The sequence below is a fragment of the Phytophthora ramorum genome, assembly GCF_020800215.1.
Source record: "Phytophthora ramorum isolate Pr-102 chromosome Unknown Phyram_PR-102_s0008, whole genome shotgun sequence".
Lineage (NCBI taxonomy): Eukaryota > Oomycota > Peronosporomycetes > Peronosporales > Peronosporaceae > Phytophthora > Phytophthora ramorum.
The window spans coordinates 1,899,329-1,912,356 of NW_027150654.1; the positions used below are offsets into that span (position 1 = coordinate 1,899,329).

The 13,028-nt window shown below is 56.3% G+C and overlaps 2 protein-coding genes across 3 annotated transcripts; both read right to left on the minus strand.

Moving 5' to 3' along the window:
• Positions 1 to 366: 366 nt before the first annotated feature.
• On the minus strand, positions 367 to 8,673 carry KRP23_9537 (ABC transporter B family member 2; the record flags this gene model as incomplete). 2 transcript variants are annotated; one of them, XM_067895100.1, is made up of 6 exons in its annotated part: positions 367 to 868; positions 1,073 to 2,384; positions 2,925 to 4,309; positions 5,270 to 5,332; positions 5,537 to 6,842; positions 7,383 to 8,673. In XM_067895100.1, 6 exons carry the CDS (start codon positions 8,671 to 8,673, stop codon positions 367 to 369), a joined length of 5,859 nt encoding a protein of 1,952 aa, XP_067742718.1. The 2 variants fall into 2 exon arrangements, with proteins under 2 accessions (XP_067742718.1, XP_067742719.1); XM_067895101.1 differs by lacking the exons at positions 367 to 868; positions 1,073 to 2,384; positions 2,925 to 4,309; positions 5,270 to 5,332 and adding an exon at positions 5,376 to 5,385.
• Positions 8,674 to 8,993: 320 nt separating this feature from the next.
• Positions 8,994 to 12,931, minus strand: KRP23_9538 (ABC transporter B family member 3; the record flags this gene model as incomplete). The annotated part of the gene is made up of 3 exons (XM_067895102.1): positions 8,994 to 9,031; positions 10,006 to 10,680; positions 11,686 to 12,931. The coding sequence occupies 3 exons, from the start codon at positions 12,929 to 12,931 to the stop codon at positions 8,994 to 8,996; spliced, it is 1,959 nt and encodes a 652-aa protein (XP_067742720.1).
• Between the last annotated feature and the right edge of the window lie 97 nt (positions 12,932 to 13,028).

Below are 13,028 nucleotides of genomic sequence, written 5' to 3' on the forward strand. Positions count from 1 at the left end.
AGCAGTGCTAAGGCACCCCGCTACAAATTGCCGTGACATTTTGGTGGGATTCCCTGGTCGGGAAAGCATTAGAAGGTGCGTCGGCAAACCCATTGCGAATACGATATCACTTTCATGTGTTCTAACTAATGTCTTGTGCTGATGAGGCTGCTACATGTATGCACATTATACCCTAATATCTGTGTGTCGGCTGAGAAAGCAATTTGCTCCAGCCGATCACACAGGCTGATGCCGACTGCATTCAGAACCAACCAGACAGCACGATTCGGCACGCAATCGCATGACTCATAGCGTGCTTAGTGCACGAATACCAGCAAGCCAACAGAAGTTCACATGGAGATTTTAATGTATTAAAATGCCAGCAGCCTAATTCACCGCGTGCTCAACCAGTTTTGCGTAGATGCCCTTCTCCTTGATCAACTCCTGGTGCGTGCCCTGCTCCGCGATCTTGCCACCGCTCACCACGCAGATCTTGTCCGCCTTGCGGATCGTAGACAACCGGTGCGCGATGATGATCGTCGTGCGCCGCTTCAACGCCACCACCTTGTCCAGCGCCTCCTGCACCACCTTCTCGCTCTCCGAGTCCAGTGCGCTCGTGGCTTCGTCCAGCAGCAAGATGTTGGGGTTCTTGAGGATGGCTCGCGCGATGGCGATACGCTGCTTCTGACCGCCCGACAGCTGCTCGCCCTTCATCCCCACTTGGGTCGCGTAGCCGTCCGGGAACTTGGTGATGAAGTCGTGCGCGTTGGCCATCCGAGCCGCCTCCTCGATGTCTTGCTGCGTGGGCTTGTCCGTGAGTCCGTACGCGATGTTGTCGGCGATGGTGCCGATGAAGAGTGTGGGCTCCTGTCCGACCAGTCCGATCTGACTGCGCAGCCAATTGAGATTGAGTTCGCGAGTATCGACACCGTCTAGAAGCACCTGACCATTGACGGGGTCGTAGAACCGCTCGATGAGCGAGACGCATGTGCTCTTGCCTCCTCCGCTGGGTCCGCAGAAAGCGACGGTCTGTCCGGCCTCGATGGTGAGGTTGTAGTTTCGTAGTACGGTGACTTCGGGTCGCGTCGGGTACCGGAACAAAATGTTCTTGAACTCGATTTTCCCCTGAAGTTGGTCGAGTCTGCGGCCATCTTGTTGGAATGCGTCGATAGGTGGTTTGCGGTCTCTGAGGTCAACGATAGCCTTGCCAGCCTTGAGAGCGTTGTCGGATTCCCCCATGAAAGAAGTCGCATTGCCGATTCCCTGGGCCGACATCATGATAGCCATGAGCGTCCGCATGAGTTCTTTGAAGTTGATTTCACGGTCGTGCACCAACTTGCCGCCATACCAGAAGACGAGCGAGTACGTCGCAAACAGAATGAAGGAGCTGAAACCCAGAGCGATTCCGTTGAGCTGCGCCTCCCGTCGGCCACTAGCAAGTGGTTCTTCGAGAAGATCCGAGAACTTGGTGTAGATCGACTTCTCCAAGCCAAGAGAAACAACCGTCCGGATATTGCTAAGAGCTTCCGACGCGTGTGCGCCGACGGCCGACAGTTCGTCGGACAAGTGACCGGATGATTTCATCTGACGCATTCGGACCATTTGGCCGGCAATCAGGAATGGAAACACTGCCAGCATCACCAGCGTCAGCAGCCAACTGCCTGTCGTGAACGAAATCACCAGAGCTGCCACAAACGTGAAGACTGCCTGCACGACCCGACCCTGCGAATCGCCCGAGATCAGAGCAACTTTGGTCGCATTTGTTGATAGATCGGCTGTCAAGGCTCCGGTTGCGTTCTTCTTGTCGTCGAAAAAGCCGATATTCTGTCGGCAGAGCGCAGTGAAATGGATGTCTCGTAGTCGGGATGTGAGCTTCTCGGCCATGTACTTGAAGCAGTAGTTCTGCGTGGACGCAGCCAGGAACATGACAAGGGACCCACCGACGTAGCAGAGCCCATACACCATGACATCGTGCTTGAGATCATCTAGCGCGGATTGGACGTTCGACACCTTGTACAGCGTGTAATTTGTTGTCATGGTTGCCACCAGCTCACTGATGAGAACGGCGGAACTCGGCAGAGCGCAACCCATGACAGCAGCAGCGATTATCCCGACAATAAAAGCAGGTCTCTCTGGGCGGGAAAACGCCATCGCATCGAAGAGCGTGAATGACTTCTCCGACTCAACATCCATGTCTAGCTGTGCCATCTTGTTCTCCTCCAGGTGCTCGCTAATAACCGACCGGCTGCTTCTCTTTTGCCGTATCTCCGTGTGAGGTTCTCCACTGTTCGCTTCAGCCAACGAAGTTGCTACTGCGTTGGCTTCCTCTTGAGCCTTCTCCTCCTGGATTGTGTACAGCTTCCGGTAGAACCCATGCTCAATCGCCACCAACTCGTCGTGAGGACCTTCCTCCACAACATGGCCAGCATTCACCACGACAATCTTGTCAGCATGGCGAATGGTGCTCAGCCGATGTGCGATCACCAACGTCGTCATCTTCGTCTTGGCCATCAAGTCGTTCAAAGCCGCCTGCACCACACGCTCACTCTCCGCGTCCAACGCACTCGTCGCCTCATCCAGCACCAAGATCTTCGGTTCGCGCACAATAGCTCTCGCGATAGCCACGCGTTGCTTCTGTCCACCAGACAGCGACACCCCCTTCTCACCCACCAGAGTGTCGTACTGCTGCGGCAACGTCATGATGAACGTGTGCGCGTTGGCTAGTTTGGCCGCAGCCACGGCTTGCTCTCGTGTGATGTTGTCCCCACCCGCTGCGATGTTCTCGAAAATGGTGGTGGCGAACAGCACAGGCTCTTGTGACACCAACCCGATCTGTGAGCGTAGCCACTTGACGTTCAGCGTCTTGACGTCGCGGCCGTCAAGCAGAATGGAGCCCTCGTTCGGGTCGTAGAACCGCTCAAGCAGTGAGATGAGAGTGCTCTTACCACCGCCGCTGGAGCCCACGAAAGCAACCGTCTGGCCAGGCTCAATGGTGACGTTGTAGTCGTTGAGGATCTGTACGTCGGGGCGACTCGGGTACGTGAAGTTGACGTTGGTCGCCTGGATGCGTCCGGCGCAGTGGTCAGGTTTCTCGCCTTCATCTGCTTTGGAGGCGTCGACAGAGGACGTCGTGTCCAGGATCTTGTAGATCTGAGCAGCGGCGCCTTTCGCTTCGGCGACGGCCGAAATGTTTGGCGTGATCTGCCCAAGAGAGATGGTTCCCATGAGCACACCGAAGAAGGACTGAAAGACTTCGCTTGGCGTGGCTTTTCCATGGGCAACTTTCGATCCGCCGTACCAAAGCCCCGCCGCATACATGAGCCAAATGCTGCACATGAAGAGTCCGAACACCGCAGAGGAGAACTTGGCCATTTGGATGTTCGTCTCTTCAGCTTTGGCAGCTCGCCCGTTGTACTTGTCGATCGCCAGCTTCTCCGCGTTCAGGGAAGACACTGTGCGAATGGATCCCAACGTCTCCTCCGCTACTGCACCGGCCTCCGCGTACATTTGCTGCGAGTGCACCGCGCGCTTGCGTAGACTCGTCATCAGGACGCCCAGAGACGCCACCATGAACGGCATGACGCACGCCATGACCAGACTCATATCCCACCCGCGTACGAAGCCGATCACGTAGCCTGTGATGAATTGGCAAGTGTACTTAACCGAGTCGCCGAGCTTCTGACCCATGCCGTCTTTGATCTTGACAGTATCTCCCGTGAGCCGGCTCGAGAGCGTCAACGGGTCACTGCTGTCGTACCAGCCGATGTTCATATGCAGCATGTGCTTGAATGCCGCGTCTCGCAGCGCCTTCATCTGCCTCTCGGACGAGTTGACGAAGACGACGTACGCGACGTAGTCGGTAATGAACAGTGCGATGGCGATGTACATGTAGTCTAGCGCAGCCGAGTTGACAGCGTCCATATCCACGCCGCCATCCGCTTGTGCGAAGGCTCCGATAGCGTCACCGAAGACCAGCGCCATACACGGGAACAAGGCTCCGTTCGCACCCGCCATGAGCACGCCGATGGACAATAGCAGGTTGTCTGCAGTCGTTCCATACCTGTACAGCTCCCTGAATGCAATAGTCGGCAGTTTCTCCTTGTCCTTCGTGGCAGCTTCACCACGTTCCTGGGTCACCGTGGCAGTTGGAGACTTGAGTTCGGAGACTTTGGAGGCCACGATTGGCACGTCGGGGGCTGGATTGTTGGCTCGCGGGGTCACCACTTGGACATAGTCGACTCCATCGCCACCAGGCTCTATAGCGTCCGGGTGGAGCTGCGGCGGCGCCATTGACGATTGAATCTGAGCTTCCGAGTGTAGTGTCGACGACCTTGACAATTGAGAACTGTGATAAAGGTGAGGTGCCTGCCTCGCACGGGTAAGACGGTGATGGCAGGACCCTATACTATATAAGGAAACCTTCTGCGAACGCCGAGATCAGTTGGTTTCGACTTGGTTTACGCCCATCCGTCCAGCGTAACGAGGTGTCGTACGGGCAACGCAGCTCTAGCAAAACGAATGGAGCTCTCATACCGACACCTGAACTCGATGCATTGGCCTTTGTTAGGATTGTGCCTTGGCCTGCAGAGTTACAGACCGTTTCTTCCGCGTCCAAGTATTTTTTTTTAGTTTTGCGCGTAATCCTGCGTCTCCGTCGGTCCGTTTGGCCACATGCCGCAACTACAGTTATAGTCGCCAGCCCTCAACGCAAATAGCCTCGGAGACTCAAGCGAAAGGAGTACGTTGTAGTAAAATAAAAAGAGATAGCCACCAATGCTTTTTTTGGGAAACCATCATTCGATTGGAAAAATATGCGGCTTCAACATGCACGTTAGCATGGGTACGCCGATTCTACGACGTTGCCTTTTCCACCAGTCTTGCGTAGATGCCCTTCTCCTTGATCAATTCCTGGTGCGTGCCCTGCTCCGCGATCTTGCCACCGCTCACCACGCAGATCTTGTCCGCCTTGCGGATCGTAGACAACCGGTGCGCGATGATGATCGTCGTGCGCCGCTTCAACGCCACCACCTTGTCCAACGCCTCCTGCACCACCTTCTCGCTCTCCGAGTCCAGTGCGCTCGTGGCTTCGTCCAGCAGCAAGATGTTGGGGTTCTTGAGGATGGCTCGCGCGATGGCGATACGCTGCTTCTGACCGCCCGACAGCTGCTCGCCCTTCATCCCCACTTGGGTCGCGTAGCCGTCCGGGAACTTGGTGATGAAGTCGTGCGCGTTGGCCATCCGAGCCGCCTCCTCGATGTCTTGCTGCGTGGGCTTGTCCGTGAGTCCGTACGCGATGTTGTCGGCGATGGTGCCGATGAAGAGTGTGGGCTCCTGTCCGACCAGTCCGATCTGACTGCGCAGCCAGTTGAGATTGAGTTCGCGAGTATCGACGCCGTCTAGAAGCACCTGACCATTGACGGGGTCGTAGAACCGCTCGATGAGCGAGACGCATGTGCTCTTGCCTCCTCCGCTGGGTCCGCAGAAAGCGACGGTCTGTCCGGCCTCGATGGTGAGGTTGTAGTTTCGTAGTACGGTGACTTCGGGTCGCGTCGGGTACCGGAAAAGGACGTTCCTGAACTCGATTTTGCCTTCCAGATTAGCTGGTTGCGTGCCGGACTCGTCGAAGGAATCAATGGGGGGAGATCGGTCTCGAAGCTGCACGATGGCCTTGCCTGCTTTAAGAGCATGGTCGGAGTCTGCAATGTATGTCGCGGCCATCCCAATGCTTTGTGCTGACATAATGATAGCCATGAGAGTCTTCGTCAACTCCTTGAATGTGATATCGCCGTCGTCGACCAGCTTGCCGCCATACCAGAAGGCCAGCGCGTACGCAGCAAAGAGGATGAACGATCCGAAGCCCAAAGCGAGTCCATTCACGTGTGCCTCCCGGCGACCGCGAGAAAGAGGCTCCTGGAGAAGGTCGGAGAACTTGCCAGAAAGCGATTTCTCCAGGCCGAGAGAGGCCACCGTTCGAATGTTGCTGAGAGCCTCCGAAGCTTTCGCGCCGACATCGGACAGCTCGTCAGAGAGACCTCCGGCTGTCTTCATGTGTTTCCCGCGTGCCGCGTTGCCCACAACAAGGAACGGGAACACCGCCAGCATCACCAACGTCAGCAGCCAACTTCCCATCGAGAAGGAAACCACCAGAGCTGCCGCGAACGTGAACACAATTTGCACGACGCGTCCCTGCGAGTCTCCCGAGATGAGAGCGACTTTCGTTGCATTTGTCGACAGATCAGTCGTGAGCGCGCCCGTGGCATTCTTCTTCTCGTCAAAGAACGCGATGTTTTGGCGACAAAGCGCAGTGAAGTGGATGCTTCGCAGTCGCGACGTGAGCTTCTCGGCCATGTACTTGAAGGTGTAATTCTGCGCGAACGCGCTGGCAAACACAACAACGGCACCCCCGAAGTAGCAAAGTCCATAGACCATCACATCGTGCTTGAGGTCATCGAGAGAAGACGTTGAGTTCGAAGACTGGTACTCGGCGTACTTGGTCGTCATCGTCACGAGCATTTCACTAATAAGGACAGCCGAGATGGGCATCGCGCAGCCCATGATCGCCGATGCAAGTATCCCAACTGCGAACGTGTTTCTCTCCGGGCGGCTGAACGCGATAGCATCCCAAATTGAAAACTTGGTCGTGCTTTCGTCTCCTTCCAAGCTCGAAGCGAACGTCTTCAGATCAGCTTCATCGCCATTAACAGAGTGGCTGCTCAGTCGCCTCGCTTTCAGTGGTTGGTTTCCTTCGGGCTCAATTCGAGTCGCCGCTACCGCATTGGCTTCCTCTTGAGCCTTCTCCTCCTGGATTGTGTACAGCTTCCGGTAGAACCCATGCTCAATCGCCACCAACTCGTCGTGAGGACCTTCCTCCACAACATGGCCAGCATTCACCACGACAATCTTGTCAGCATGGCGAATGGTGCTCAGCCGATGTGCGATCACCAACGTCGTCATCTTCGTCTTGGCCATCAAGTCGTTCAAAGCCGCCTGCACCACACGCTCACTCTCCGCGTCCAGCGCACTCGTCGCCTCATCCAGCACCAAGATCTTCGGTTCGCGCACAATAGCTCTCGCGATAGCCACGCGCTGCTTCTGTCCACCAGACAGCGACACCCCCTTCTCACCCACCAGAGTGTCGTACTGCTGCGGCAACGTCATGATGAACGTGTGCGCGTTGGCTAGTTTGGCCGCAGCCACGGCTTGCTCTCGTGTGATGTTGTCCCCACCCGCTGCGATGTTCTCGAAAATGGTGGTGGCGAACAGCACAGGCTCTTGTGACACCAACCCGATCTGTGAGCGTAGCCACTTGACGTTCAGCGTCTTGACGTCGCGGCCGTCAAGCAGAATGGAGCCCTCGTTCGGGTCGTAGAACCGCTCGAGCAGTGAGATGAGAGTGCTCTTACCACCGCCGCTGGAGCCCACGAAAGCGACAGTCTGGCCAGGCTCAATGGTGACGTTGTAGTCGTTGAGGATCTGTACGTCGGGGCGACTCGGGTACGTGAAGTTGACGTTGGTCGCCTGGATGCGTCCGGCGCAGTGGTCAGGTTTCTCTCCTTTGTGTTCGTCGGAAGCGTCAATGGCGGACGCAGTGTCCAGGATCTTGTAAATCGTAGCTGCAGCACCTTTCGCTTCGGCGATGGCAGAAATGTTGGGCTTGATTTGACCGAGTGACATCGTCCCCAACAAAACGCCGAAAAATGCCTGGAACACGTCGGAAGGCGAGGCTTCGGCCCGCGCCACCTTCGACCCGCCGTACCAGAGACCAACCGCGTACATGAGCCAGACACAACCGATGAAGAACCCGAAGGCAATCGACGACAGCTTTCCGACCTGAATATTGGTCTCTTCCGCAGCAGACGCACGCTCGTTGTACTTGGCGATCGCTCGTTTCTCGGCATTCAGCGAGGACACCGTGCGAATGGAGCCTAGCGTCTCCTCGGCTACTGCTCCGGCCTCCGCGTACATTTGCTGCGAGTGCACAGCTCGCTTCTGTATGATCTTCAGCAGAACCCCCATCGACCCGACCATGAGCGGCATCAAGCAGGACATGGCGAGGGTGATATCCCACCCGCGCACGAAGCCGATGACGTACCCGGCGAAGAACTGGCAGGCGAACTTAACCGCGTCGCCGAGCTTCTGGCCCATGCCGTCTTTGACCTTGACCGTGTCGCCCGTCAGACGACTCGAGAGCTGCAGTGGGTCACTCTTGTCGTACCAACTGATGTCCAAGTACAGCAAGTGGCGGAGCACCTCCGCACGCAGCTCCTTCATCTGTCTCTCGGCGGTGTAGGCGAAGATCACCCCCGACGCATACTCCGCCACGAACAGCGCGACGGCGATGAGGAAAAAGCCCAAAGCGGCCGAATTGACTGCATCACGGTCGACTCCGCCGTCCGCCTGAGCGAAGGCGTTGATGGCATTGCCGAACACGATGGCCATGCACGAGACAAGAGCCCCACCGATGCCGGCCATAACCACCCCCAGACCAAGCAGAGCCTTGTCCATTGGGGTGGCGTACCGGTACAACTGCGAGAACGCGACGCTCTCGATTTCGTCATTGGTCTTGGTCTCCGAGACTTGATCATCGACGTCTTGTGCACTTGGGTTGGGGGCTTTTTTGTGAGAAGTTGGGGTCACAATCTGTGTGAATTCCGTCGGTGGGACGTCGTCCGTCTTGAGTGGTGGTGGGGCCATTCGTGGATTCACTGGTTGACTTGAGGACACTTGGTGGCTTGAGGACTTGGAGGCGCGTTTGGGAATGACAGATTGAAAAGGTGCGGCCGTCAGTCATGCGGTGGCAAGTAAAATGATTATTCCGACCACGTACTAAGGTAAATTACGATTGTGCCGAGCGGATTGTATGTAACATGCTACATAATTCGTCTTTACTCAATACAAAAGTGTCCAAAAGCATATTACATCAGTGCATACGCGGTAATCCTAACCTAACTCAATTGGGCGATGGTGCGTAGTTATTGGTATTGATTTAGGTTAGGATTACCACCAACGTACCATCACTCCTGCATGTGCCGGTTGCCTTTTGAAACCGGTCCTGGTATGAGAAATGTTGACAACGCTCTAAAAATTCCATCATACCAACTTGCACTGCACTCGTTTACGTTAAACCAACTTCGTAGAGGTCTCTCGCTATTTAATTTGTTGACTGCTGTACCAGCTTCGTGTAGATGCCCTTCTCCTTGATCAACTCCTGGTGCGTGCCCTGCTCCGCGATCTTGCCACCGCTCACCACGCAGATCTTGTCCGCCTTGCGGATCGTAGACAACCGGTGCGCGATGATGATCGTCGTGCGCCGCTTCAACGCCACCACCTTGTCCAACGCCTCCTGCACCACCTTCTCGCTCTCCGAGTCCAGTGCGCTCGTGGCTTCGTCCAGCAGCAAGATGTTGGGGTTCTTGAGGATGGCTCGCGCGATGGCGATACGCTGCTTCTGACCGCCCGACAGCTGCTCGCCCTTCATCCCCACTTGGGTCGCGTAGCCGTCCGGGAACTTGGTGATGAAGTCGTGCGCGTTGGCCATCCGAGCCGCCTCCTCGATGTCTTGCTGCGTGGGCTTGTCCGTGAGTCCGTACGCGATGTTGTCGGCGATGGTGCCGATGAAGAGTGTGGGCTCCTGTCCGACCAGTCCGATCTGACTGCGCAGCCAGTTGAGATTGAGTTCGCGAGTATCGACACCGTCTAGAAGCACCTGACCATTGACGGGGTCGTAGAACCGCTCGATGAGCGAGACGCATGTGCTCTTGCCTCCGCCGCTGGGTCCGCAGAAAGCGACGGTCTGTCCGGCCTCGATGGTGAGGTTGTAGTTTCGTAGTACGGTGACTTCGGGTCGCGTCGGGTACCGGAAAAGGACGTTCCTGAACTCGATTTTGCCTTCCAGATGAGCTGGTTGCGTGCCGGACTCGTCGAAGGAGTCAATAGGCGGCTCCAAATTCTTGATCGCAACAATTGCTTTTCCCGCCTTAACAGCATTGTCTGAGTCACCAAGAAACGAGGCTGCGCTTCCTACACCTTGAGCCGACATCATAATCGCCATCAGCGTCCGAATGAGCTTCGCAAATGTGATATCTCCTTCGTCAACAAGCTTTCCACCGTACCAGAAGACGAGCGAATACGTAGCAAAAACGATGAACGAGCTGAATCCCAAAGCGACACCGTTCAGGCGAGCTTCTCGGCGGCCACTTGCTAATGGCTCCTCAAGCAGATTCATAAACGTTTCTGTCGTGGACTTCTCCATGCCCATTGACACCACGGTCCGGATGTTAGTGAGCGCTTCCGATGCGTGCGCACCAACATCCGCCAGCTCATCGGATAATACATTTCCGTGGCGAACGTGGTTCATCCGAATGACTTGGCCCATGATAAGCAGTGGAAACACCGCGAGCATCACCAGAGTCAGCAGCCAACTCCCAGTCGTGAATGAAATGACCAGCGCTGCAACAAACGTGAATGCTGCCTGCACAACACGGCCTTGCGAGTCTCCTGAAATCATTGCTACCTTCGTAGCATTCGTCGACAAATCCGCGGCAAGAGCTCCAGTGGCATTCTTCTTTTCATCGAAAAACGCGATGTTCTGTCGGCATAGCGCCGAAAAGTGAATGCCACGCAGCCTCGACGTCAGTTTCTCAGCCATGTACCGGAAGCAGAAGTTTTGGGTGGCGTTGGTGATCAACAGCACCGCCGCTCCTGCAATATAGCAGACGCCATAAATCGTAATATCACTAGAGAGGTGGTCTAAGTACGACTGAAGCCCGTACGTTTGATAGTTCGTATATGCCGTAGTCATACTCGCAACCATTTCACTGATCAAGATGGCAGAGCAAGGCATTGAGAAGCCATTGATACCGGCGGCAATCAGTCCTGTGATGAAGAACTTGCGCTCCGGTCGGCTAAACTCCAACGCGTCTACGATAGTAAATGTTCCTTCCGGCGCGTCCTCATTCACTTCTTTCAAAACTGCTGCATTCACAAGTCGGTCACTCCCAATCGACCGGCTACTCACTTTGCGAGACAACTTTGATTCTGCGTCAAGCTCGGCTTGAATGAGAGCGGACGCTGCCGCTTCGGCTTCTTCCTGTGCCTTCTCCTCCTGGATTGTGTACAGCTTCCGGTAGAACCCATGCTCAAGCGCCACCAACTCGTCGTGAGGACCTTCCTCCACAACATGACCAGCATTCACCACGACAATCTTGTCAGCATGGCGAATGGTGCTCAGCCGATGTGCGATCACCAACGTCGTCATCTTCGTCTTGGCCATCAAGTCGTTCAAAGCCGCCTGCACCACACGCTCACTCTCCGCGTCCAACGCACTCGTCGCCTCATCCAGCACCAAGATCTTCGGTTCGCGCACAATAGCTCTCGCGATAGCCACGCGCTGCTTCTGTCCACCAGACAGCGACACCCCCTTCTCACCCACCAGAGTGTCGTACTGCTGCGGCAACGTCATGATGAACGTGTGCGCGTTGGCTAGTTTGGCCGCAGCCACGGCTTGCTCTCGTGTGATGTTGTCCCCACCCGCTGCGATGTTCTCGAAAATGGTGGTGGCGAACAGCACAGGCTCTTGTGACACCAACCCGATCTGTGAGCGTAGCCACTTGACGTTCAGCGTCTTGACGTCGCGGCCGTCAAGCAGAATGGAGCCCTCGTTCGGGTCGTAGAACCGCTCAAGCAGTGAGATGAGAGTGCTCTTACCACCGCCGCTGGAGCCCACGAAAGCGACAGTCTGGCCAGGCTCAATGGTGACGTTGTAGTCGTTGAGGATCTGTACGTCGGGGCGACTCGGGTACGTGAAGTTGACGTTGGTCGCTTGGATGCGTCCAGCACAATCCTCCGGCTTGCCGCCAATGTCATCTCTGGAAGCGTCGATCGCCGACGCAGTGTCCAGGATCTTGTAAATCGTAGCTGCAGCACCTTTCGCCTCGGCGACTGCAGTGATATTCGGCGAGATCTGTGAAAGCGAAATCGTCCCCATCAACACCCCAAAGAAGGCCTGAAATACCGTTCCGGGTGACGCCTCCGCTCTCGCCACTTTTGATCCTCCGTACCAGAGCCCAGCCGCGTACATGAGCCACACACTGCCCATCATGCAGCCGAAAACACAAGCCGAGCGCTTGCAAATGGCGATGTTGCCCGTCTCCACCAACACGGCGCGTTCATTGTACTTGTTGATCGCCCGGATCTCCCCGTTGAGCGAGGCCACGGTGCGGATGGAGCCCAGCGTCTCCTCGGCCACAGCTCCAGCCTCCGCGTACATTTGCTGGGACAGCACAGCTCGCTTGCGGAAGAGCCGCACCATGTACTTGAGCGAGAGTACCATGACGGGCATGACGCAGGCCATGACGAGCGTCATGTCCCACCCGCGCGCGAAGCCGATGATGTAGCCCACGAAGAACTGGCACGTGAACTTGATGGAGTCACTGAGCTTCTGGCCCATGCCGTCCTTGATCTTGACGGTATCTCCTGTAATCCTGCTGGACAGCTCGAAGGCGTCGCGTTGGTCGTACCAGCCCACGTCCATATACAGCAGGTGTGCGAACACGTGGCTGCGCAGAGCCTTCATCTGCGTCTCTGCAGCGTTGCAGAAGAGGGTGTAGGCTAGGCAGTCGGTCACGAAGAGCGCTACAGCGATGAAGAAGTAGTAGAGCGCGGCTCTGTTCACTGCGTCTCGGTCCACGCCCCCATCCGCCTGGGCGAAGGCGTCGATGGCCGTGCCGAAGACCAGCGCCATACACGGGAAGATGGCGCCGTTGAGACCACCCATCACGGCGCCCAGCACAAGCTGCAGCTTGTCGGAGGGCGTGGCGAAGCGGTAGAGCGCCAGGAACGACAGCGATGTGTCATCTTCCTGCTTGTTTGGGGCCACGGGGAAACGCTTGGTGTCGACGGCGCGAGGAGTGGCGAGTGCTGCGTACGGCGCTGGAAGTGGCGACTTCGGCATCTTGTAGCCAGCCACTTGCGCGCTACGCCGCAACTTGTCGAATGAAAGAGGACACTCAACGTCGGATACCCAGGAATGATGGTCAGTTATGTTAGAA